Source organism: Megalobrama amblycephala, linkage group LG18, assembly GCF_018812025.1.
Source record: "Megalobrama amblycephala isolate DHTTF-2021 linkage group LG18, ASM1881202v1, whole genome shotgun sequence".
Lineage (NCBI taxonomy): Eukaryota > Metazoa > Chordata > Actinopteri > Cypriniformes > Xenocyprididae > Megalobrama > Megalobrama amblycephala.
Genome location: NC_063061.1, coordinates 5,643,557 through 5,669,558, shown reverse-complemented (window position 1 = coordinate 5,669,558; position 26,002 = coordinate 5,643,557). Strand labels below are relative to the sequence as shown.

General features: G+C 36.2%; 1 protein-coding gene across 1 annotated transcript in view; it reads right to left on the bottom strand.

Moving 5' to 3' along the window:
- Positions 1 to 1,129: 1,129 nt before the first annotated feature.
- The window catches only part of ammecr1 (AMMECR nuclear protein 1), a 52,908-nt gene continuing 28,035 nt past the window's right edge, over positions 1,130 to 26,002 (bottom strand). The window contains exons 3-6 of the mRNA XM_048167229.1: positions 23,488 to 23,602; positions 12,388 to 12,478; positions 12,152 to 12,248; positions 1,130 to 6,063 (exon numbers count right to left, since the gene is read on the bottom strand). Of these exons, the coding sequence (XP_048023186.1) occupies positions 5,949 to 6,063; positions 12,152 to 12,248; positions 12,388 to 12,478; positions 23,488 to 23,602 (418 nt within the window). The 3' untranslated portion in view covers positions 1,130 to 5,948. The remainder of the gene's footprint in view (positions 6,064 to 12,151; positions 12,249 to 12,387; positions 12,479 to 23,487; positions 23,603 to 26,002) is intronic.

Below are 26,002 nucleotides of genomic sequence, written 5' to 3'. Positions count from 1 at the left end.
CCAACCCTGAAAAAAAAAAAAAACCTTCAGCTGCCTATAGCCTTAGTAATCCTGAAGAGCTTGATTATCTTGTTCAGGTGTGTTTGATTAAGGTCGGAGCTAAACTCAGCAGGACAGAGGCTCTCTAGGACCGAACTTGCCTACCCCTGCCATAGTGCATCCTGGTGTCATGTGTTCCCCAGGTAAGCGACACACACGTACCCGGCCATACACGTGATGTAAAAGAAAACGTGATTCATCAGACCAGGCCACCATCTTCCATTGCTCCGTGGTCCAGTTCTGATGCTCACGTGTCCACTGTTGGCTCTTTCAGTGGTGGACAGGGGTCAGCATGGGCACCCTGACTGGTCTGCAGCTATGCAGCTCCATACGCAACAAACTGTGATGCACTGTGCACCAGCATTAACTTCTTGAGCAATTTGAGCTACAGGAGCTCGTCTGTTTGATCGGACCATACGGGTCAGCCTTCACTCCCTACATGCATCAATGAGCCTCGGCCGCCCATGACCCTGTCGCTGATTGCTTCCTTGGAGCACTTTTGATAGATACTGACCACTGCAGACCGGGAACACCCCACAAGAGCTGCAGTTTTGGAGATGCTCTGACCCGGTCGTCTAGCCATCACAATTTGGCCCTTGTCAAACTCACTCAAATTCTTACGCTTGCCCATTTTTCCTCCTTCTAACATCAACTTTGAGGACAAAATGTTCACTTGCTGCCTAATATATCCACCCACTAACAGGAGCTGTGATGAAGAGATCATCAGTGATATTCACTTCACCTGTCAGCGGTCATAATGCTATGCCTGATGGGTGTATATGTTAAATAAAATTGGGCCCAACACTGAACCCTGAGGAACTCCCTGTATTCCTAGGGACAGATGAGATCCCACAGTGTGACATGAGGCTCATGTTCGTACAGTCTGACAAGCAACAATCGTAAAGGACTATTATAAATCGCACAGTGTGCACCCGTCTTTAGATACTGCATGCACCAGAATCGGCCACAATAAGATTGTTTACAACCCTTACTAAAGCTGTCTCAGTACTATGCTAGGTGATTATTTAACCGAGTACCCAACAACACGCTCCAGAATGTTAGCAAAAAATGGAATAAAGACACGTAATGCTTGTTCTTTCAGATTTTTTATTGGATAAATGATTTAAAAGGTAATAACAATAATGTTTTAAAACTACATTATCATTGCCACAGCCATAGCTCACATACCCACATCTAACCCATCTATTTGCCACCCCCCAACCCCCACCCCCCAACCCAACACATTTTGTTTTGTTGTTTTTTTTTTGTAGATTTTGTAATTTTTGTCTTTTTTTTGGAGCCATACTATCATATTCATAATAAATGCCCATTTCAAGTCTCATCACTCTAACAGCAATTCAATGGGGTAAAGGATCTAGTTCTACAGGGGAGTTGTTTTTCTTTGTTTCTTTTTTTTTTCTTTTTTCTTTTTTTTCACCAAGTCGTTACTTCAGCAATTTTAAGTTCCTAAAGCAAGAGAGAATCCAAACTCAAAACAGAAATAAAACAAAGTGGTGGGCATAGGGGGCTACACCAGGCAACCCCAGTGCCCGCAATGACAACACTGCAAGATGTCAATCATCGAAGGGCACATTCAAAACTCATCTTCTCAAAGTTCCAGAACATAGAAAACCACTAAAATAATAATTAGAAACTAGGTCCAAAATATTTTTTTTTTTGAAAAGAATTAACTTGATGTACAAAAACAGTCATTATGTTTACTTTTTTAACTTTTTTTTTTACAAAAAAGTTTTTAAACAAGTTTATTATAGTTCTTACATTTATTTTTTATCATCATCATCATTATTATTATTATTATTTATAGTTTTTTCCCCCCTATATCTATCAGTGCGATTGTATGCCAGTGCAGCTACTGGGTCCAGAGTAAAGGAAAAAAGGCTTTTTTTTTTTTCTCCTTAAATGGCATTTAAAAATAAGGATTAGCTCATCTTTTGTATAAAGTATAACTGCTGGTCTTAGGAAAAAAAAACAAAAAACATTAAGAAACCCATAAATCTAAGAGGCACGCTATGGGGTTTTCTTTCTTTACAAAAATAGATAATAATAACAATGATGAAAACAAAATAAAAAAAAAAGTGCAACCTAGTATTACGGTCATAGACACCGTGCAAGGTTTCAGAAACAGCTACAATGAAAATTCATTGAACTTAGGTAGCTAAAAACCTAAAACAATATTAGAAATTGTACAAAAGAAAAAAAAAAAAAAAAGTAAATACACAAAAACAAAAAGACATTTCTCTTGCAGGGAAGGTTTTTGGAAGGACAGGAAGGCAGGTCTGTAGAGCAGCATTTGGACATGGCTGGAGGCATCTTTGGTTCGGTTGAACACACAAAGGTAACATGAGCCTAACTTCCAAATGACTATGGTTTTAACAGTAAATGTGAAGCTCGTATGTAGGTGTGACAACCCAACATTTATGCCTAAAATGAGCATTAGCTATACTTACCAAGCACTAGTCCCAGTTGTGTTAAAAGTTACAGAAAATGAAGGACAGTGTAATGAGAAAATAAAAAAAGGGCCACAACTTTTGACTCATCTTTGAGCAATGTAACTGTAGGACAGGTGCTGAGAGTTTCTACAGTGTTCAAATGTGCCGGGGATTGCTGAAGTTAATGTCCCCAAAGTGCATGTTCAAACTACACTAGGAATCACAAAAGCTAATTTTTGAAAAACCTTGCAACTTAATGTATAGACACATACATGTAGCACTATGAAAGAAACCAACAAATGTCTTTCATCACAGCATCAATTGCAAAAAAAAAAAAAACCAAGGATATTTGAACAAACATTGTTAGTAAAGTAAACTCAGCACATTGAACATCATTATCGCTTTGGCCATATTTCGGCAACAGCGTTCGGCTGGTTAAGCCAGCCGTAGTTCAAAATGGCAATGTAAATGAATGCGGACAGACAGCATTCAACAACGGATACAAAGAGTGAAACTCCAGGGTAATTGTGTATTGCGTAAATGTGCACATCTATAACAGATGATATAAGCATATGCCCGTGTCCCCCAGGCCATGAGGGAAAGATGGGGTTAGACTCGTCACTACTTGTCCTTTCAAACCTGCAGGAGATTTTGTTACACTGATAGGAAAAAAACACCTGTAAAACAGATCTGCATATATTGAGGATAATAAAAAGTCTGATATGATCAATGAGTCCGCATGACCAGTCACATTTACTGCGACCACCCCCAACATGAGGTCCAATAGCACCATTTTATATAGTCTGTTTTCTCATATCTATATAGCAGTGAAACAAGCATGCCATGTTTAACAGGAGGCCTCCTATTCATGCAACGAATGTATTGCAAATTTGTATACATCAAATTTTCTTAAATGCAAAGACTTGGTTTTGCAGCAAAAAAAATAAATAAATGAAAAAAGGTTCAGTTTGTGCTGTTTTAATGGACCAAAAATGAGGCCCTGATTGTCCAACTATGAAACAATAACTGGGTTCAAAACTGAGGCAGATATTTAAAGGGTTATTAAAAGACTGCGACACCACAAACGTGTCACACTATTGGTTGGATTTAGAGAAGCAAATTATTATTTAAAAAACAAAAAGGGTCACAACTGGGCAGTGGAGGGCCTCAATATTAAAAAAACAACATGATTAACACTTGACGTTTGGCAAACAGACATCTTTGCTCAAAAACTTCGCGCACAATGGCTGAAGTTGCTGGTCAAAACCGTCACGTCGTGATGCCGGCCAAAATAATCTGTTAGTTGAGCACTCTGGGCAACATTTGCTGGTCCATGTTATAACCATTTTTAAGGCAACACAACTGAAATCAGGTTGTTTTTTTGTTTGTTTTTTTAGGTTCTAGTGAACTTGATAATGACTGTGGATGGAACCCCAAAAGCCCTTAACATTTTGCATATGAAAACAAATGACAGGAAATAGTTTTCTGGTTTTCAAAAGAACCTCTCCCATTTTTCCTTTCAGAGTCAGTCAAAAAACTGAAACTCCAAAGCTAATTCACTGCATCTACAGATAAGACGACACGCGGTTTAAAAAAAAAAAAAAAAATGAGACACCGAGACGTGGTCTTTTCAGAATGGACCTGACATAGTACAAATCGTCAGAGAAAATGGAGACAGATATAACCATTGTTTTTAAAATTAACTTCCTGACAACACTATTCAAACAAACTTCACCGCATGATGTCGAGGGGGTTAAAAAGCCACACTAGCATCTGTCAATGATCTTCTCAAATACAGCAACTGGAAATATAGTGGCATTTGTACGGAGATGTAAACATTGCTGCCATGCCAGACAGAAATTAACATTTATACACAAGACCAGATCATTAAAAAAAAAAAATTAGCCGTGCCAGGAGAAAAATGAATTAAAAAAATAGCCATTTAGAGCAACCACCCTGCCACAGACTGCATAAAAAAAAAAAAAGAAGAAGAAGAAAAAAGTATGGCTTTTTTTAGCTTGTCCCTGTCATTTGACCTTGGTCTCTCAAAAGGTTTTCCTCTCTGTGTGACAAAATAGGAGCAAAACAAAACAGACAAATTCAGACAGCTTTCTGGCCATGAGGTCAGTTATGAACCGAAATGACCTTAAAGGGACAGTTCACCTCAAAATGAACATTCTGTCATCATTTATTCACCCTCAAGTTGTTCCAAACCTGTATGAGTTTCTTTCTTCTGTCGAACACAAAAGATTGGCTCCATCCAGTTGATGGGCTCCATTTACTTCCATAGTATTTCTTTTTTTCCCCATACTATTGAAGTCAATGGGGCCCTAGGCCTGTTTGGTTACCCATATTCCTAAAAATATCTTCTTAAAGAAATCCATACAGGTTTGGATCAACTCGAGGGTGAATAAATGATGACAGAATGTTCATTTTGCGGTGAACTGTCCCTTTAACTAACTTTAATCTCCTACTATAAAACTCTTCATTCGTTTACTCCCTTATTCTGAACACAGACTTCTACTTGCGATCTCACGAACAACACTAACAAACACTAATACAACACGTCAACATGAGAAATCATGTTAATTACTAGCAGATTAATATGCTTTTTTTTTTTCTTTCTTTTTTTTAAACACAAAGTGTAGCAAATCTACACAAAAAAGGGTTAACTGACTGTTTAAGTAAATTCAATTCAAATCAACACCAATAATGCTAAGAGCAACGGGCCTTTGCATTATGGCAAATATTCTGGTATCCCCAACAGCAAATTTATTATAGTGGTTTCAATTATCTGACGAGTTTGAGTCAACATTAAAAAACAAACAAGACTTAACTAGTTCTTCATTGCCTAACTCCGCCTCACCCTACAACCCACAACATTTACAAAAAAAGAAAGGAAAACAGAAAAATCACCCCTCATAAAAGGAAAATAATCAGAGGAATTACACAGAGAGGAAAGAACATCCCTTAAACCCTGTGGTTGCCTACATGATAAAAAGTCAAACTAATAAGAAACAATAAAAGGGGGAAAAAAATTACGCAAGTCACAAAGCATAGATAAAAGTTTACTATCTTCAAAACTAGCCCATCATTTAATATGACTTATTTCCATCCACAGACTTAGAAACCTGATTAGGAAATTTGTTGAAATGACAAAAAAACGTAGTACTTGTTTATTTGCTTAAAAAAAAAAAGGAAGGGGTCGATATATATATATATATGCTGCAAAAACTAAATTAATACAAATAATAAAAATGACAAAATGAATTTTTTCGCTTTATAATCACCTAATGCTTATTTGCACCCGCTGCCATGCCTCCATCTGACTGTCGACATGGCAACGGAAACTATCATCATAAAATGGTACAGTAGTACAGATAGCTAGACCACGAGGAGGCGGGCTCTCCTGGGAAGATGTCCGCAGAGAGGTCCAGTGACTGGTCATGCGGCTCGCTGTCAGGAATAATGGTTGTATGGAGGGAGAGGGTGCCCGATGCCATTCTGGTAGTGATGATGCTGGCGGTGGGCGATGTATTCTGCGTAGCTCATTGTCATCTTTTCACTACGGTACCTAAAACAATGGTGAAGAAAGAAGGCAAGCGTCAGAACAGCGTCAAAATACTGTTCACAACACAGGCCTGTGATGACTGTAAAAATCTTGGAAATGACATAATCAATCACCTTCATGTTTCAAACATTAACTTTCCTCTGTGGAACACAAAAGGAGAAATTTAACATTTTTCTCCAAGGTTCTCTTTTCCATGCAATAAAACTAAATGAGAACATCTGGTCTGTCAAGCACCAAAACAACATAAAGGTACCAAAAAAAGACTTTTCTTATTAAGAAAAAAACATTTCTTTTATTAAATGACATTATTAAAAAACAATTAATCTTAGAGATTTCAGCAATTAATCATGATTAATCACACCAAACATTACAGTATGTAAACACATTAAATCGCCAAATTAAAGTGGGAACAGAATTTTTCGTATTTTAAAAGTTTTGTTTAGTGGCATCTTTTTACGACGCACTCTGAATGCCATCATCACAGATACCAATCACTCATGCATCTATTAAATGGATTTTATTTTTCAATTTGTGGGTGTAATTATAGCCTTTCAACATTACAGTATAATTGAAAGCCAGTCCTAAACTGCAAAATATGAGAATATTTCTTAAAAAGAAAATATTTATTTTTAATTGATCATTTATTAATAATTACAGAACATTAAAATTTACTTTTAACAAAGGATTAGTTCACTTCAGAATTAGAATTTCATGATAATTCATGAGATCACCCCCATGTCATCCAATATGTCCATGTCTTTCTTCAGCCGAAAGGAAATGAAGGTTTTTGCGGAAAACATTCCAGGATTTTTCTCCATATAGTGGACTTCACTGGGGTTCAACGGGTTGAAGGTCCAAATGTCAGTTTCAGTGCAGCTTCAAAGAGCTCTACATGATCCCAGACGAGGAATAAGAGTCTAATCTAGAGAAACCATCAGACATTTTCTTAAAAAAAAAAAAAAAAAAAAAAAGTAAATTATATACTTTTTAACCACAAATGCTCGTCTTGCACTGCTCTGCGATGCGCCACGCATTACGTAATCATGTTGGAAAGGTCACGTGTGACGTAGGCCTAAGTACCACATTAGGGTGAAAAACTCCATCTCATTTTCTCCTCCAACTTCGAAATCATCCGACATCGTTGTTTTACCTTTTGTTGTAAAGGCCATTTGATTTTTTGCCTTTTCAGACAGGACGCGGAATGTGCTGCGCTGGCCACTGGGTTTAGCATATCCTTTCAGATACGAAGCGGTTTGCGCTATACGCTGGCCAAGCAAAGTAGGAGGAGTTTTCAAAACTTTTAGCAGGATTTCTATACGTCTAGTCCTTTGATGCCCCATTTCTATTGGCCGTGCAGGTAATCGTCACAGAACCCAGCGGGCGAAAGTTGAACTATTTTGAACTTTGACCGCGGCGTGCGTGCACACGAGCTCGCCAATGGTGCGCTGTGCTGCCCGTGCGCTTTGGTCGACGCACCAACAAACCGTCCTCACGCAGAGCGCGCTATTGAAATCAATGGGTTTCATAGCTCAGTGGTGCCGTTGTCGTGTCCTGTGTGAAAGGGCCTTTAGTCTTTTCACTTTCGCTTTGTAGACACTGGATCGGTACTTCCTACATACGTGACTACATCACACGTGACCTTTCCAATGTGATTATGTAATGCGTGGCGCATCTCAGAGCAGTGCAAGACGAGCATTTGTGGTTAAAAAGTATATAAATTTGTCATTTTTTTTAGAAAATGACCGATGGTTTCTCTAGATAAGACTCTTATTCCTTGTCTGGGATCATGTAGAGCTCTTTGAAGCTGCACTGAAACTGACATTTGGACCTTCAACCCATTGAACCCCAGTGAAGTCCACTATATGGAGAAAAATCCTGGAATGTTTTCCTCAAAAACCTTCAATTCTTTTTGATTGAAGAAAGACAGACAAACATCTTGGATGACACCCTTTAAGAGAACTTATTTACAAACCTATATTAAATATAGCCACAAGTGGCGATTGTCATGATCCAAGCACAAATGGCTTGTGTCAATGATGCAGTTATACAATGGCCATGTCTCTTTTTCCCAAAGAAACCCAAGGTCACAGGACTGAATGACTACAGACCTGTTGCTTTAACATCTGTGGTCATTTGAGAGACAGGTGTTGGACTTCAGGAGGAACACTCCAGCACTCCTGGAAATTGCCCTTACCATTCTGAACAGCACTATGGCTGCCGGGGAGTCATTCAAGTTCCAGGACTTTAAGTGGGACACTCACATAGACTTCATTGTGAAAAAGGCCCAGCAGAGGTTGTGCTTCCTTCACCAACTGAGGAAGTTCAACCTGCCACAAGAGCTGCTGATCCAGTTCTACTTGGCAGTCATGCACTTCAATAAATGTCTGGTTTGGTTCAGCTACCAAATCAGATCTCAGAAGACTACAACGAACAGTTCAAACTGCTAAGAGAATTATCAGTACTCCCCTTCCCACACAAGAAAAGTGTCTTTCCCCAAGCATCATAAATTCATAAAACTCTACTCAGAATGCCCTGTTGACAATATGTATATCAAGTTTCAGGTAACTATACCTAAATGTTTTGCAATTTTTAAATGTGTAGCTGTCTAAAAATTCTTGATCTAGATCATCAGAGACTGCCATTAATCCTCCAAATGATCATAAATCCAGAAAAACTAACATTTTTTTCAAGATCATCAAGTAATGGTAGAATAGACAGAATATCATCTGCATACAGCAGAACATGTTGGGATCTGCCGTCTATACTGACTGCCAGTGGTTCCATCGATATTGCTAACAAGAAAGGAGATAGTGGGCATCCCTGTCGCATGCCACAAGATTGTTGAAATTGATTTGAAATGTCTTGATTAGTAATAACAGAGGCTACTGGATGTGCAGAAATTATTTCAATCCATTCGATCAATTCTCAACCGAATTCAAATTTCATAGGAACATTAATCATATTTCTCCATTCTAATTGGTCAAAGGCTCGTTGAGCATCTAGTGAAATTACACATGCCTTTAAGTTTTTCTTGTTATAAATTATGTTAAACAGCCATCTCAGATTAAAATATAAATGCCTATTGAGCATAAAACCAGTCTGGTCTTGATGAATAACTGAACAAAAGTACTTTTGCGAGAATTTTACTTATAATCTTAGATTCAATTGGAATAAGAGAAATCAGACGATAGGAAGACATTTGCAGCTTATCCCGTCCAAGTTTTGGAATTAATACTACTCGCTCGGTACATTGTTGGTGGAAATGTATTATGTGCTGTTGCACTTTTAATCAAAAGCTGAATAATTAGTACAAGATTGTTCCTGTTTTTTTTTGTTTGTTTGTTTTTTTATAGAATTTGGCACTAAAGTCATCAGGACTCAGAGATTTGTTATTAGGTAACTTTGATATTACTTCATTTATTTCCTCCAGTGTAACTTCTTTGTCCAAAAATGTTTAGCTTTAGTGCTAAGAATGGCGAGGTCCAAATCAGAAAATAAGCAACAGACAGGAGCAGGTTACTTTGTGATATGAAACAAAGTCTCAGCTTTTGTCAATAAACCTACGCCAACACAGGAGAATTCATCGATACGTTTCTAAATATGTGAAATGTTCATTGCAATTTCAAAATACATTTTTAAACCCTTGCTCTAAGTTTGTCTGTTTTTTTGTCCACATGTTCTTGTTCAAGAAATTACAGTGGGTGTAGAATCTCGATCATAAAAAAATATAAGTGACATTTGAATTAAATGTTGTTTGGCCAATATTAAACAAAGATTTGATGTTATAATCATGATGTACATTAAGTTGAATATGATTACATTATGAATTTTAACTGAATTGTAACAGAAATTAAAGGGTTAAACTAGAATAACTTAATGCACACTGATGTTTACACACTTTTTGTAGATTTAGATAATTGAAATAAATAGGTAGATAGGTAATTCATCTTGTCTTTATAACACCATTTTCAGGTTTCAGGAAAAATCAGTATAAATGAAGTGGTAAACTGACTAAATGTGATTTAAAAAGATATAACGGTGATTTTAAAATGTCTAAATATAATTCTAAAAGCAAAACCTGTGAAAAGAAGTAAATAAGTGGATTAAGCCAATGAGTGATCCTCTGCTGCCATCTATGGGTTTTAATGGTCACTTTCATTTTCCAAAGTGTTTGTTTTCCACCAGAAATCTCCACTAAAGGCACATTTTCCACGTTAACTCCATTAAGCATGCTTTTGCACACATTTTTTTGTGGTAGATATAGATAAATGAAATAAGTAACAAAATGCTTACTCCAAGTCTCCTGTTTGTAACACCATTTTCAGGTTTCACACAAATTTTGTTGTAAGTATAAATATTTGAAATAAATGATAGGTAATAAGTTGTACTTTTTTTTTTGTTCCAAAGAAACCTATGCTTTGCTAGCCTCTAATAAAGCTGTTAAAAGAAATCTTGTTGTTGTGGTGCTGTGGCAGGGCCCAGACAAATGCTCTTCAAACACTAATTTTTGTTACGCTCTAGTAAAACAACCCCTAGATTCCTGTAGGATGTAACACATTGGAATCATAATGTGGCATAATTGCAAAAATCCCACAGTACAAATGTAGTGGACAAAATGTGATTTGTAATATAATAATGATTTTATATTGTCTACATATAAATCAAAAAACAAAAGCTATTAGTGAGTATAATGAGACAATGAGTGGTTCTTCCACTTTCTAGTGGTTATAATATCAATTCAGGGAATTTACCATAGAAATATAGCATTTTTCACCTTCATAACAGTAATAGCACCATCTATTGGAATTGCTCTTATGCTTCAGTAAATCAAGTTGAACTGTCAACTTTACATTGTTCCTCACAGTAGCACGAAGTTGTTGTTTAAATTGTGATTACATTTTATCCAGAAAGCAAGCAAAGAAAGCTCCCTTTGTATTCGCTGGAGCGGTCAAGTTTATTATTGAATGATTCCACACCATCACCAAAACTCCTGTTATAATCAACACTGTCCCAACTGCACAATGAATCTCTTATTTAAATAGTGTTTGCACTGTGTTAGTTATTATGAAAGTATTTGTAAGAGTGCAGAAGTCGATTTGGATAAAATGCTCAGCATTTTATGCATTGGAAATAGATCTAGATATACTGCTATAACCAACATTTGTCACGAACAGCTGATCTTGGCAGCTGTAATAGTAAAACTGTAATAAAAGCTTTCAAAAGTATAATATTTATAACCAAAGATGTTATTATCATTGCCCAATTATAGCAGTGGGCGTTTACATTGAAGTCTTCAAGGTGACACACTTCTTAACACACTTCTTTCAAACTGAAAATGACATACCTAAAATGAAATGGCTGCAGTTCATGAACCCTTTAGTCTACAAGGCATAACACCGGTCTCATTTAAAAGCTTGACAATTTCTTGTCAAAGAGTCAGACTCATAGTAGTACAGGAACAGTTTAAGAGCAGCTCAAATTGAATGAAAACTATAATATACTTTAAAGAAGAAAAGATTTGAGAGGTTTGAAATAAAGATAAATGTTTGACCAAGTTTGAGGGCGATTCTGACAAAACTATTTTCTGAAAGCTTTTTTCAGGGTAAAATTTAGGTGTTTTTCCAAAAGGACATCTGATAGTCCATTTAATTCAAAACTCTTGTGCACACCAAAGAGCAGATGGAAAAGATTGCAGAGCATTGCAGACCACATGGAGATGCAAAAAGATGGTTCAAAAGTAAGGGTTCTCAACTCTGGCCCTCGAGATCCACTTTCCTGCAGAGTTTAGCTCCGACCCTAATCAAATACACCTGAACAAATCAAGATCTTCAGGGTTACTGGAAAGTTATAGGCAGGTGAGTTTGATCAATGTTGGAGCAAAACTCAAAGTGGACCTCCAAGGCTAGAGATGGCATATAACTATCATACAGATCCGTTCAGAATTACTAAACGAGAAAATACAAATGAAAGATAAAAACCTTCTAAATCTGACATCCTGTGTAAAGGGAGACTTGTACCGTTGGACACAAGTCCTAAAAGATTCACTTATATAGAGTGATCAAAAATTGTTTAGAAAAGGTAATTCTCTCACCTGGTCAATTTAATAGTCTTCCTGAAGTCATTTGTGATGGGAGCTTTGTAACCTCCCTTTCGAAGTAAGGAATCTATGGTCTGAATGTGGTCCCATCCTATGGAGAGAGAACAAATTCAATCCTGTTTTTTCATACTGATTGAGTGTTACCTTGTGGCCTATTCTTCAGCTTGTTTCTGCTGTTATATTATAACTGAAGACAGATAAAACTCAGGCAAGTGTACTTTTTTTCTCACCTTGCTCCTTCGCAACCTCTGGCAGGTAGGTGGCGGTGCGCTTTGATCCTTTTTCATTAAAAAATTCTATCCTAATGCCGTGAACACCCACCTGAGAAATAAAGACATTTTGAAAAAAAATCTTTCTTTTCGGTTTGATCTCCATGTAACTGATAAATACTGTTACTTTGGTTCTGACAATGACATAAAAATGGAAAGATAGCTTGTTGAGAGGGGAAAAATTTAATCTATAGGGTTACGCAGTTTCATGAGTCACAAGACAACGATGAGTCATCAATGGTGTAAGAAAACGTTGACACAAAGACCATTTTAAACCCAGGGGCCAGTTGTTCAGAAAGTTTCATCTGGATCAGAATGATTTGGATTTGGAAATCCCATGTTTTGCTATCCAGGATCAGATAATCCATTTTACCGTTGTGCTGGTTTTTCAAAGCAACCAAAGAGCACCAAAATCTCTTTTTTTACTTTATAGTAGGCTACCAAAAAGCTAAATATGTAGGCTAATGTCTACTTCTATTTTATTACTTTAACAGTTAAACTAATCAAGAGCAAAATAAATTTTTTTTTAAAAATTAACCATTGACAATTGAATTGTTTCTGAAATCCACCTTTCTGATCGGATCAGTATAATCCAGATTTTTTTTTTGGGATCAAAAGGAATCGCAATCTTACTAAAAAGTGTTGATTTTATCCAGATCAAAACCAAGATTGGATTTTGTGATCTAATCTGATTTCAGAATCCTTTTTTCCTTTTGAATATCCCAGTTTTCAAGATTTGATCCAATCCGATAGCTGAAAACCGATCAGATTACTTTGGAACAACTGGCCCCAGAAGATGAAAACAGCACAAGAAATATTAAAATTAACTAGTTTCTAGATAACATTTTGTGTTAACATTGTCTTCTATGATGTGCAACACACATGACTCTGTCAAAATCTCAGAAAATGTGGTTTAGTGTTTCATGACCCATTCATGTTAATCCAACAACAAAAGAAAATGACTAACTGAATAACTTTTGAAGCTTTAATAAAAATCAAAACAAGTGCAATTCATACTTTGAATATTATGCTGTGTTTTATTCTACATTTGATTACTCGATTTCTGTAGTAGGCTATTAGCTAAATACTTTTCTGTTAGATAGACGAATGAAAATCTCAACACACTGTTTTTTTCTATTGTATTTGTCCTATTTTTGTAATTAGATTTAAGTTTTATAGCATTAAGTAAGTACATAACTCGTAAGGTTTTGGTCATATCGGCCACTTACAACCATTTAAATAAATCAATTACATTACAATATTGACCAAAATGATCGTGATTATGATTTAACATGACATATACTTATTCAGTTGATGCCGTTTACAGTAAGGGCCTGTTCAGGCCTCATTTTTAAAATCGCATTTTGAGACCATGCCTTCTTTATCATTCATTAGTGATGCAGCTCTGCATTTTGAAACTACTGTGCACCATTGATAGCACTTTATTTTACAGTCCTGTTCCCCATGAACATACTATGTACTTGTAGTAATTTCAATAACTGCGTAATAACTAAGTACTAACCCTGAACGTAATCTTAATCCATGTAGTTACCTTATATTACCCAGTACTTTCATAGGTAAGTACACTGTAAGTACACATAAGTGCACATACTGTAAAATAAAGTGCAACCGCACAATCTTACGTTTCTGTGTGAATGCCTCTTAAGCCTCTCTCTCGTCAAAAAAATGTGGTCAAGTTGGATTTTAGCTTTTCTACTCATCCGCTCAGACAAAGAACGCAGGAGCGGTGGCGGTCTTTTTTGAGTGTGAATAGCATCTTTAAAGTAAATAGACGGAAAGCTGTTACTTGGGTTAAAAGCAGATACTGCCACAAACCGGCAATTTTACAGTAATATACCAATTCTAAATGTGTGAAAGTTAATTCTACTTCACAAAGCGTATGCTTTTGCATCTCTTATTTACATATACAGTTCTGGTTTGGTCAATGCCCAAAATCTGCTTACGACTTTAGATCTGAAGAAAATAAGACTTGCATTTTTTTAATGCCATTTTTACAAGATATACTGAAGATTCTTAATCTTGACATTTATTGGCATTTAATACACATTTATTAAGCATTTAGTACACATTTTAGTCATTTTGGAGAGTGATCAACAATTGTCATTCATGTCCTTTACAAAAAAGGTCATGAGACAAATGCTTCCTTACTTCAAAAATGTGTTTCTTCAATGGCTGGACTTTAAAGCTGTCAAATGAATGTTCAGTAATGGTGGATATACCAAATTAGGCATTTACATGGCCCAACATTTGAAGAATAATATACCTGCTGTCTTATTCAGATATATAGAAACTATGGTTAGGCCAATCAGGTTAATGCTTGTATGTGGCACTTATATAATACTTACATCGCAATATGAACATTTTAGAATAACTACAGGATATTCTTGTGCATGTAAATGCAGGCCAGTGCTTTTCAGCCAGTTTCGTCTGTTTCATCACTTAGAAAAAAATAGCACAGCTTAAGGGTCTGCTCAAATTCCTAACCTTATGAGCAAAAGTGATGTTTGCATTACCAAACACCACTAATGAGAGATTCCTAAAGTAGCTGCTACAATTTACTTCTAGTGGACTACTTTGCCTCTGGGTTTGATGTGTAAACAGTCCAGCTCTGAACTGGCTCACCCTTGACAAAAGGTACAAATGCACACATGGAATGGCAGCAGAACTACATAAAGACTTTTTTAATTTGCACAATCTGAACACCGAGTAAACGATGTGGCAAGAGGATTAGTGACATTCTAGCAAACTGTCATGCTATTTTAGTTGTTAGGTGGAGGCAGTGTGAGCAGGGAAACAAAAATACATTATTATAGGTTTATTTTACTTGAATATTTTTCATACATGTTCGGAGTTGTTACTATTCGGACAAGATTAGTGTTCTAAACGTCTGAATGACAATTATAAACATTTTTCATGTACTGATTTGGAATAGGATTTTGGATCTCAGTATTTATCACTGAGGTGGGATTGTCTATTGTCTGGATGCAGCTGTTAAATGCCTGCAAGCCAAGTTTAGAGTCGTCGCAGTCAGATGAGAGTGAGGAAAAACACTGCGAAAGCAACAGTTTTTTCCATAAACTGACAGTGTGGGGTGGGGTGCATGCCACTGAGCTGCAGTGGCCAGACCATTTGTCAAAACTGGAGGCTGAGTGCCGAACGCTTTTTGTGCGTATGTAAGCAGATCTTGCAGATTTCTGAAGGTGTTGTGAGTTTCGCACTGAGCTGCAGTGCACTCTGAGGGGAATACTAGCTCGAAAAGACTAACCAAAGGTGGACTTTATACCAGTCCAGTAAACGTAATGCTTATTTTATTAATACAGTACAGAATGAATAGTACCAAACAAAGACAAGTCACTATTTAGACATTCTCATGCATGACCTTATTTTGAGAAGACTGGAAGGCTAAACATGGCAGCATGATGAAATTTGTTAATATTTATATATTTCTGTAGATGGTTGACTACACTCTAAAAAATGCTGGGTTAAAAACAACCCAAGTTGGGTTGAAAATGGAAAAACCCAGCAATTGGGTTGTTTTAACCCAGCAGTAGGGTTAAATGTTTGCCCAACCTGCTGGGTAGTTTTATTTAACTCAACTATTGTTTAAAAATTACTGTATTGCTTAATTAAAATTAAAGTAAACCCAAAGTAGGTTGGAAATGAACATTTATTAATGTTCAATGAATAATTATTAAACAATAAACATTTATTAAATTGCTTATTAATAAATTTATATTAATAAACTATTAAACTATTAAATTTATATTAATAAAATATTAAAGCTTATTAATAAACATTCACCTTTTGTCTATTATTGTTGCCTCTAATTACATCTGGTTTTTAATTTCCCAAATATTGTGGGTTCATTTTAAGCTAGCCATATAACAATTTTTAAACAATAGTTGGTTTAAATAAAACTACCCAGCAGGTTGGGCAAACATTTAACCCAACCGCTGGGTTAAAACAACCCAATTGCTGGGTTTGTCCATTTTCAACCCAACTTGGGTTGTTTTTAACCCAGCATTTTTTAGAGTGTACTGTTACACTGTTGAAGGCAAAAGTCAGCCTTTAATGCTCCTCTCCTTGGGTTTTTTTTTTTTTTTTTTTTGACCTGAAGGGGAATTTTTTACATTTTTTATTTGTAAACAAAAAAATTCTGGCATAATCTACACACATACACCACTCACAGAAATACATTATATATATGTATATATGTATATGTATATGAATGCATAAAAAGCACATTCAAGTTTCAAATTGGAGTTTTGTTCCCATATTCCAGTTTCTTTTCTCTATATAGAAACTCTATAGAGAAAATATAGGCCCCTCTGGTGGCAATAATCATACAATGCATTTTAATGTCATTGTTTTCCACAAGAGGTCAGCAGAGACACTGAATGACTAAATGCATGTTTTATTATTGATGTTTTGACTAAAACTGGACTTGTAAATGCTTGTTCAATTAAAATAGTAAAATTTAAAAAAAAAAAATAAATAAAAAAACTGCATAAATTTAAAGATAAAATTGTATCATAATAGACTGATATAAGATTTCTGGACCCAAAAAAACAAAACAAAAAACAGTGTAATGAGTAATTTTCAAGCTCCAGGTCATTTGATGTCCTCAAATTCAGGACCACAGTCTAGTTCTGGACCGCGAGACAAAATGACAACTGTTACACCGTTTTATCGTTTCCAAAATTTAAAGTCAGAAACGCGTCAAAACAATGGAGCTGTTCACACCACAGGCGCTCAGGGGCGTTTATGGTAATGATCACTCAGCGTTATTTCCTCTAATATTTTTATCTAGAGCCAAGCACGCTTAATTCAAGCCTTTTCTGCTCCATGCGTGTTGTTTCTCTCCCCCACTAAAGACGTGCAGCGCTATAAGAGCAGCAGATTACGCGGTTATTTTAACATTAAAAACAGTAGCAGAAACACAGTGAGCAGCAAAAGAAATGAATACTTTTTCTAAAACGCTTCAGAAAACAAGAATGCAGCAAATATAGTTCTTGTTAATAAAGATTTTTATCGGTCATATATACAGTATATGACTCAGACCCTTCAAACCAGATATGACGACTGTTTTGTTTTTTTTATCTACATTTAACATTAAGGCCTATTAATCACCATGTTAAAAGCATTTCATAATAAACTTATACGTTAATTTGTAGATGACAAGGAAATACTATTAAAACTTTGAAATTGCTAGCTAACTTTATTTTCTGCTCATAATGTTAGCATTGTTTTTAGTAAAAAATAAAATAAAAAAAAACTTCTTTTAAGCTAAAATATAAAAATGGTCCAAACTTCAAGATGAAAACCCTGAACCAAAGCATCTTTTATCAGTCACATGGCCTTCTGCCATACATTCAGTAGTGGTCAGAATCATTGGCAGCCTTGGTAAATATGATCAAAGAAGGTTATTAAAATAAACCTGTATTGTAAAAATGGAATAAATCTGTATTTATTTATTTAAAAAAAAGTTTTTCTCTAATACATGTTGGCCACAATTATTGGTACCCCTAGAAATTAGTACGATAAAATATATCTGAAATATATTCCACTTTATGTTTACTATTTTTAGTACACCAGGGTGACAAGTATCATAAAATTGTCCAGCTATGGCTTCCAGTTTCACAGTAGTATACATATACATATTTATATATAAATATGAGGAAACACAAAGGCCAAATTCCCTTAATCATCCATCACAATGAGTAAAACCACAGAACTACAGGTGCTGGTCATATAATTAGAATTTCATCAAAAAGTTGACTTCACTAATTCCATTCAAAAAGTGAAACTTGTATATTATATTCATTCATTACACACAGACTGATATATTTCAAATGTTTATTTCTTTTAATTTTGATGATTATAACTGACAACTAAGGAAAATCCCAAATTCAGTATCTCAGAAAATTAGAATATTACTTAAGACCAATACAAAGAAAGGATTTTTAGAAATCTTGGCCAACTGAAAAGTATGAACATGAAAAGTATGAGCATGTACAGCACTCAATACTTAGTTGGGGCTCCTTTTGCATGAATTACTGCAGCAATGCGGCGTGGCATGGAGTCGATCAGTCTGTGGCACTGCTCAGGTGTTATGAGAGCCCAGGTTGCTCTGATAGTGGCCTTCAGCTCTTCTGCATTGTTGGGTCTGGCATATCGCATCTTCCTCTTCATAATACCCCATAGATTTTCTATGGGGTTAAGGTCAGGCGAGTTTGCTGGCCAATTAAGAACAGGGATACCATGGTCCTTAAACCAGGTACTGGTAGCTTTGGCACTGTGTGCAGGTGCCAAGTCCTGTTGGAAAATGAAATCTGCATCTCCATAAAGTTGGTCAGCAGCAGGAAGCATGAAGTGCTCTAAAACTTTCTGGTATACGGCTGCGTTGACCTCAGAAAACACAGTGGACCAACACCAGCAGATGACATGGCACCCCAAACCATCACTGACTGTGGAAACTTTACACTGGACCTCAAGCAATGTGGATTGTGTGCCTCTCCTCTCTTCCTCCAGACTCTGGGACCCTGATTTCCAAAGGAAATGCTAAATTTACTTTCATCAGAGAACATAACTTTGGACCACGCAGCAGCAGTCCAGTCCTTTTTGTCTTTAGCCCAGGCGAGACGCTTCTGACGCTGTCTGTTGTTCAAGAGTGGCTTGACACAAGGAATGCGACAGCTGAAACCCATGTCTTGCATACGTCTGTGCGTAGTGGTTCTTGAAGCACTGACTCCAGCTGCAGTCCACTCTTTGTGAATCTCTCCCACATTTTTGAATGGGTTTTGTTTCACAATCCTCTCCAGGGTGCGCTTATCCCTATTGCTTGTACACTTTTTTCTACCACATCTTTTCCTTCCCTTCACCTCTCTATTAATGTGCTTGGACACAGAGCTCTGTGAACGGCCAGCCTCTTTTGCAATGACCTTTTGTGTCTTGCCCTCCTTGTGCAAGGTGTCAATGGTCGTCTTTTGGACAACTGTCAAGTCAGCAGTCTTCCCCATGATTGTGTATCCTACAGAACTAGACTGAGAGACCATTTAAAGGCCTTTGCAGGTGTTTTGAGTTAATTAGCTGATTAGAGTGTGGCACCAGGTGTCTTCAATATTGAACCTTTTCACAATATTCTAATTTTCTGAGATACTGAATTTGGGATTTTCCTTAGTTGTCAGTTGTAATCATCAAAATTAAAAGAAATAAACATTTGAAATATACAGTCTGTGTGTAATGAATGAATATAATATACAACTTTCACTTTTTGAATGAAATTAGTGAAATAAATCAACTTTTTGATGATATTCTAATTATATGACCAGCACCTGTAGTTCTGATGTACAGCAAAAGATTGTTGAGCTTCACAAAATAGAAAGTGACTATAAGAAAATAGCTAAAGCATTGAAAATCCCCATTTCCACTATCAGGGCAATAATTAATTAGATCCAAACAACTAAGGATGTTATAAATCTGCTTGGAAGAGGACGTGTCTATATATATATCGTCCTAATGTATGGTGAGGAGGAGAGTTTGACTGCCCCATGTGTACGATTAAACATACTGCTGTGTCTTTAAATGTTCATCATGGAAAAAAATAATTAAAAAAATAAACAAAAACCTGACCACTTCTGCTAGAAATCCAATAATGGGCTGTGGTTGGATCTTCCATCAGGACAATGATCCAAAACAAACATCAAAACCAACACAAAAATGTGTCACTAAGCACAAAATGAAGCTTCTGCCATGACCATTCCAGTCCTGAACCCTATAGAAAACTGAATAGAGTGTATCAACTTCTGTATGAAGGAATGGTCTCTTGCCTCCAAACTCATCAGGAATTATATGTGAAGAATTTTATCTGTGCAAAAGGAGGTTGCAAAAAAGTATTGAATAAAAGGGTGAAATTAATTGTGGCCAATGTGTATTAGAGAAAACATTTCTTTCATAATGAGTTATTGAATCCAGGCTGACATCCATAAGGACTTGGACTAAAGAAATTGCTTGACTCCTGGGGCATTCAAGGAGCTTAGATAAGCAAATGATCTGTCACTTAGAGCGATGAAGCATAAAGCTCGCACAATCAGTCATCCTATGGCAGGTATGACTGCAATGGAAAGGCATCTTTGGCTAATTATCACGGAGGGCAGACTCCCACGTAAAGAACTGTGTTGAACTGCTGAAGCGTATTTGCCTTCCTATTTGCTGCCCTCCTTCTGTTAGTTCTGCCGCACTCGGTGTCTTTATTTCCCTGCTGTTTAGCAGTGGTGGACGAAGTACACAAATCAAGATCTTCAGTAAAAGTATAGTTAACCTAATAAAATAATACTCCAATAAAAGTATTAAGTACTCCTTTTCAATTTTACCTAAACAAAAGTACAGAAGCAGGACTCGACAATAAGGACTGCCCGATGGCCAGGGGCCAGTGTGAAAGATGCTTGGGAAAATTGATGGAACTTGTCAGTTAGAAAATTTTTCAGACACTTAATATACCAAGATGTGTGTAAATATGTGTTGACAAACATAAACATTCAGTATAAAAACAGACAAATGAAAAATGGGGCAAATGCGTTCACATTTTAAGAAGAACGATATGCAAACATACTAGTTTTATATCATTTGAAACCGGTACGACAGCGGGAAAGATGTGCTGGAATATTTTACGTTATTTTCACATTTTGTTTAATTTACCAAGCATTTCATACAGTGGGGCTAATTTACACCGTCACTGACAGTCATGACTTAAATATGATTTTAATTTACAATAATAAATCCTAAAATTCAGCATTATTAACACTATTCGCGGCATTAGTCGTCCACACACTCAAGCTCCAAGGATCTCCTGTTCTTGTCTCATTTTGAGTCAGACTAGTGAATTGTTAACTGGAGACTCTGACCGATTCATCTGAATCAGTGAGTTGTTGATTCAAGAACAGATGCAATCAGATCAAGTCCAATTCACATCGTTCAGTGCAATTTGTGAACCGATTTAACAGGTTAATTGAAAATAATCAGAAATGTGTTTGATTTGTGAACGAGGAATGACATGTTTTTATGAAATGTAATGGAGTGAAAAGTATGACGTTATGCTTTGGAATGTAGCGATGAATTGTAAATGATTTGGTGAACAGCAGAGAACAGCATTCCATTCAAGAAAAACAACTAGTGTGTGTGTGTGTGTGTGTGTGTGTGGCAGTGAATGCACACACTGTAGAGTTACCTAGTAGCTTACGTGAAGTGCCAGAGTATGATTTAAGAATAGGGGAGAGAAGCTTCTACAATGAGTGTAAATCACTTGCATATGCAACCAAATTTCATGCCAGGCAACTAAAAAATGTCTTTAATCAGCCAAAGGCTAGTAAATTATATGATTTCACTCCTATTAAATCCTAGTAAAAATAGTTGGTTATGTCTTAAAGGGTTAATTCAGCCAAAAAGGAAAATTCTGTCATCATTTACTCACCCTCATGTTGTTCCAAAACCATAAGACTTTTCATCTTCAGAACACAAATGAAGATATTTTCAATGAAATTTGAGAGATCTCTGTGCCTCCATAGACAGACTACACAACAACCACATTGACGCTTCAAAAAGATCATAGAGAGATCATAAAACCAATCCAATATGAATTGAGCAGTTTAGTCCAAATTTTGTGAAGAGACTCGATCGCTTTATATGATGAACTGATTTAATTTAGGCTTTTTTTCACATATAAACATTCATAAACTCACACATCAGTTATGGTAAACGGAAGCTCAAGCATGATTGCTTGACGTGCAAGAACCAATGAGGTTCATTCTCATGTGTCAAGCAAGTATGTTTGATCAATTTTTATATGTGAATAAAAGCCTGAATTCATAAATCATATTCTTCAGAAAATTTGGACTAAACCGCTCAATTCATATGGATCAGTTTTACGATTTCTTTATGAAATTCTTGAAGCATCAAAGTTTCAGTTGCACAGCTGTCAATGGAGGGACATAAAATCTCAGATTTCATCAAATATATCTTCATTTGTGTTTCACAGATGAAAGAAAGTCTTATGAGTTGGGAACGACATGAGGGTGAGTAAACAAACACTCCATGCAATCCATATATATATATATATACACATACACACACACAAACACACACACACATGCAAGAACAATGCAAATGGAAAAAATTCTCTCATTATATATATATATATAAAATTTGAATTTGAGAGATATTCCATGTAAAAAGTCTGGTGAGTAAAACAAAGCCAATGGCCACTCGAGCTTCAGTGTGTCCACACAGGGTTGAATAATTAAAGTAAATACTCAAATAAAAGGACACGATACAATAGAGTGGTGCAAGTATGACATCAGAACCCAGAAGACTAATTTGCCTGTGGTTTTCCTATGGGGTTTTATAATGTTTTTTTCCCCCCAATTTATGAGTAAAAAAAAGCCTGTGGTAAACAATACTTTGACGTTTTGTTCTACAACAAACTGCACACACCCATAAAAATCATCCCAAAAAAGAATTCTGAGGCAGTTATATTTCTTTTTGAAAATGTATGTTTATAAAATGTAACTATATGACAGTTTAGGGTGAGAGTGTGTGCAGTTTACATCGTAGAACGTCAAAGAATTGTCAAGTTATGTTCATCACAGGCTTTTTTTACTCATAAATTGACAATATAAATAAATTATTTTAATATTAATTATTTATTACTTATTCATATTTATTTAACCACTTGTAATACAGTCACACTTGCTCAACTGAGAAGTTTTTGCATTATTAAATAGTACCTCCATTTTGAAGGGTTAAGTGTCAAAGTAAAGTAAAATTGTCAGTTATTGGTATTAGCCATAACTAGCTGTGAATTATCAGTTTCTGGTGTTAGGCCTGAAATACCATTTCAGTAGTGACATTTATAACTAAATTGTGTGCAGCAAAAATTCTTAAGTGTACATGGAGTTTTTATTTGTTTAGTTAATTTTGTGAATAAATGACAATATACAAAGCACAAGTATTAATAACTGATAGCAACTGGTTCTGCGCTCTTACCTCCCAGTCTAAGTAATCACCAACATCCTCAAAGTTGGTGAGCAGAGACACTGAGCAGAAGAGGCGCGGCAGCTCGTCCCTCGTCATGGGGGGAAAGCGACTGTCTTTAAGGGCACTGTGAAGGGGACATGAAGATGAGATTTAAGACAAAACACGTCATGGGTACAGTATGACAACCCCAATAGTATAATTAACATTAAGGTAGCATTTTATATTTCATTTTTATGTATTTGGTTGTTTTATGCCAAGGGTGCCCAATCCTGTTCCTGGAGATCTACCAACCTGCAGAGTTCAGATCCAACAGTTGCGTTTCAGTTTCAATTGTGTTTGATCAGGGTTTGAGCTGAACTTTGGAAGTTAGATCTCCAATAACAGGATTGGGCACCACATTTTATGCCACATCAGCATTTAAAGGTGGTCGACACAACAGATGAGAAGCGCAGAGCCACGTCGTGTCTAGAAAACTCATAGGTATCCCACACTGGCTGGACACTCGCATTCTTTTGTCAGTTTGCGGTCAACAATAGAGTTATGTTTTACGGAAATCATGAAATTAAGAATGTACTGGATGTTATGCTATGATTATAATGTACCATTTAATACAATCATTGCTAAGCTCAGTCACTGTACATTTTACAATTTTTACATGGACAGATGCCAAGTGGCGCCACCAGTGTGCGTACTCAAAAATCAATGTGTTCAAATTTTAAACATGGCGCGACGCGGCACTTCTCGTTCAAATACACAAAATACAACGTTAGCTTCAGTCTGCATTTCATTTTTTGTGTGTGTGTCTGTGAAGACTCTACCACTGAAAGTTTTCTCTTATGTCTAAGTTAAACAGTCAAAATCACAAATGCGGCAAATAGTGACAGATAGGATAACACAAACACAAATGAGCCAACGTTACCTTGAAGTCACTAAGTGTTGAATGGGGCAAAATAGTAAATGGTGTTTTTTTTTCTAAATATTTAGATTTTACTCTATTGTTTTGAAGATTTTCTCTAGTATTACTGAGGGTACATTCAATGCTCACATGAGGATACCAGAGCTTGAACTTCATCACAGGATTTCAGGTATTGGGCATAATTTTAACTCTTTCCCGCAAGCTCCACACTTATAATTTGAAAATTTCCACAAACATTCATTTGCTTTAGCTATGTGGGATTAAAGGGTTAGTTCACCCAAAAATGAAAATTCTGTCATTTATTACTCACCCTCATGCGGTTCCACACCCGTAAGACCTTCGTTCATCTTCAGAACACAAATTAAGATATTTTAGTTGAAATCCAATTGCTCAGTGAGACCTCCATAGGGAGCAATGACATCACCTCTCAAGATCCATAAAGGTTCTAAAAACATATTTAAATCAGTTCATGTGAGTACAGTGGTTCAATATTAATATTATAAAGCGACGAGAATATTTTTGGAGCGCCAAAAAAAACAAAATAACTTATTTAGTGATGACCGATTTCAAAACAGGAGGATTCGGAGCACAAATGAATCAGTGTATCGAATCAGCTGTTCGGAGTGCCAAAGTCACGTGATTTCAGCCGTTGGCAGTTTGACACGCGATCTGAATCATGATTCGATACACCGATTCATTTGTGCTCCAAATGTTCCTGAAGCAGTGTTTTGAAATCGGCCATCACTATATAAGTCGTTATTTTGTTTTTCTTGGTGCACCAAAAATATTCTCGTCGCTTTATAATACTGAACCACTGTACTCACATGAACTGATTTAAATATGTTTTTAGTACCTTTATGGATCTTGACAGAGAAAGTGTCATGGCTCCCTATGAAGGTCTCACGGAGCCATCGGATTTCAACTAAAATATCTTAATTTGTGTTCCAAAGATTAACGAAGGTCTTACGGGTGTGGAACGGCATGAGGGTAAGTAATAAATGACATAATTTTCATTGTTGGGTGAACTAACCCTTTGAGCAAATTAAAACACACAGATCAAGTCAATAATTTGAAATCTTTCTCTTAGAGTGCGTTCTCAAACAGCGATATACTGTGTCACAGAAATGGCTTTAATCACCACATTGCATCTGGATGGAGTTTAGAATCAATAATGCTATTACAGGAAAGACAGCAGCAGTGAAAATGGTCACGAGTATGAGCTGAAGAAAGTGCTTCCATCCATCATAAACGTACTCCACACGGCTCCGGGGGGGTTAATAAAGGCCTTCTGAAGTGAAGCGTTTGTGTAAAAAAAAAAAAAAAAAAAAATCTATATCGTTTTGCTTCAGAAGGCCTTTATTAACCCCCCGGAGCCGTGTGGAGTACGTTTATGATGGACGGAAGCACTTTCTTCAGCTCATAATTGTTGGTATTATTAAAATATCTCAGATTGTGTTCATCAGAAAGAAGAAAGTCATATAGGATGGCTTGAGGGTGAGTAAAGCTTGAGGTAATTTTCATTTGAAAGTGAACTAATCCTTTAATGAACAAAATTACTTGATAACAATAGTTACTATTTCAAACATATGATGAATAGAACATAAGAGC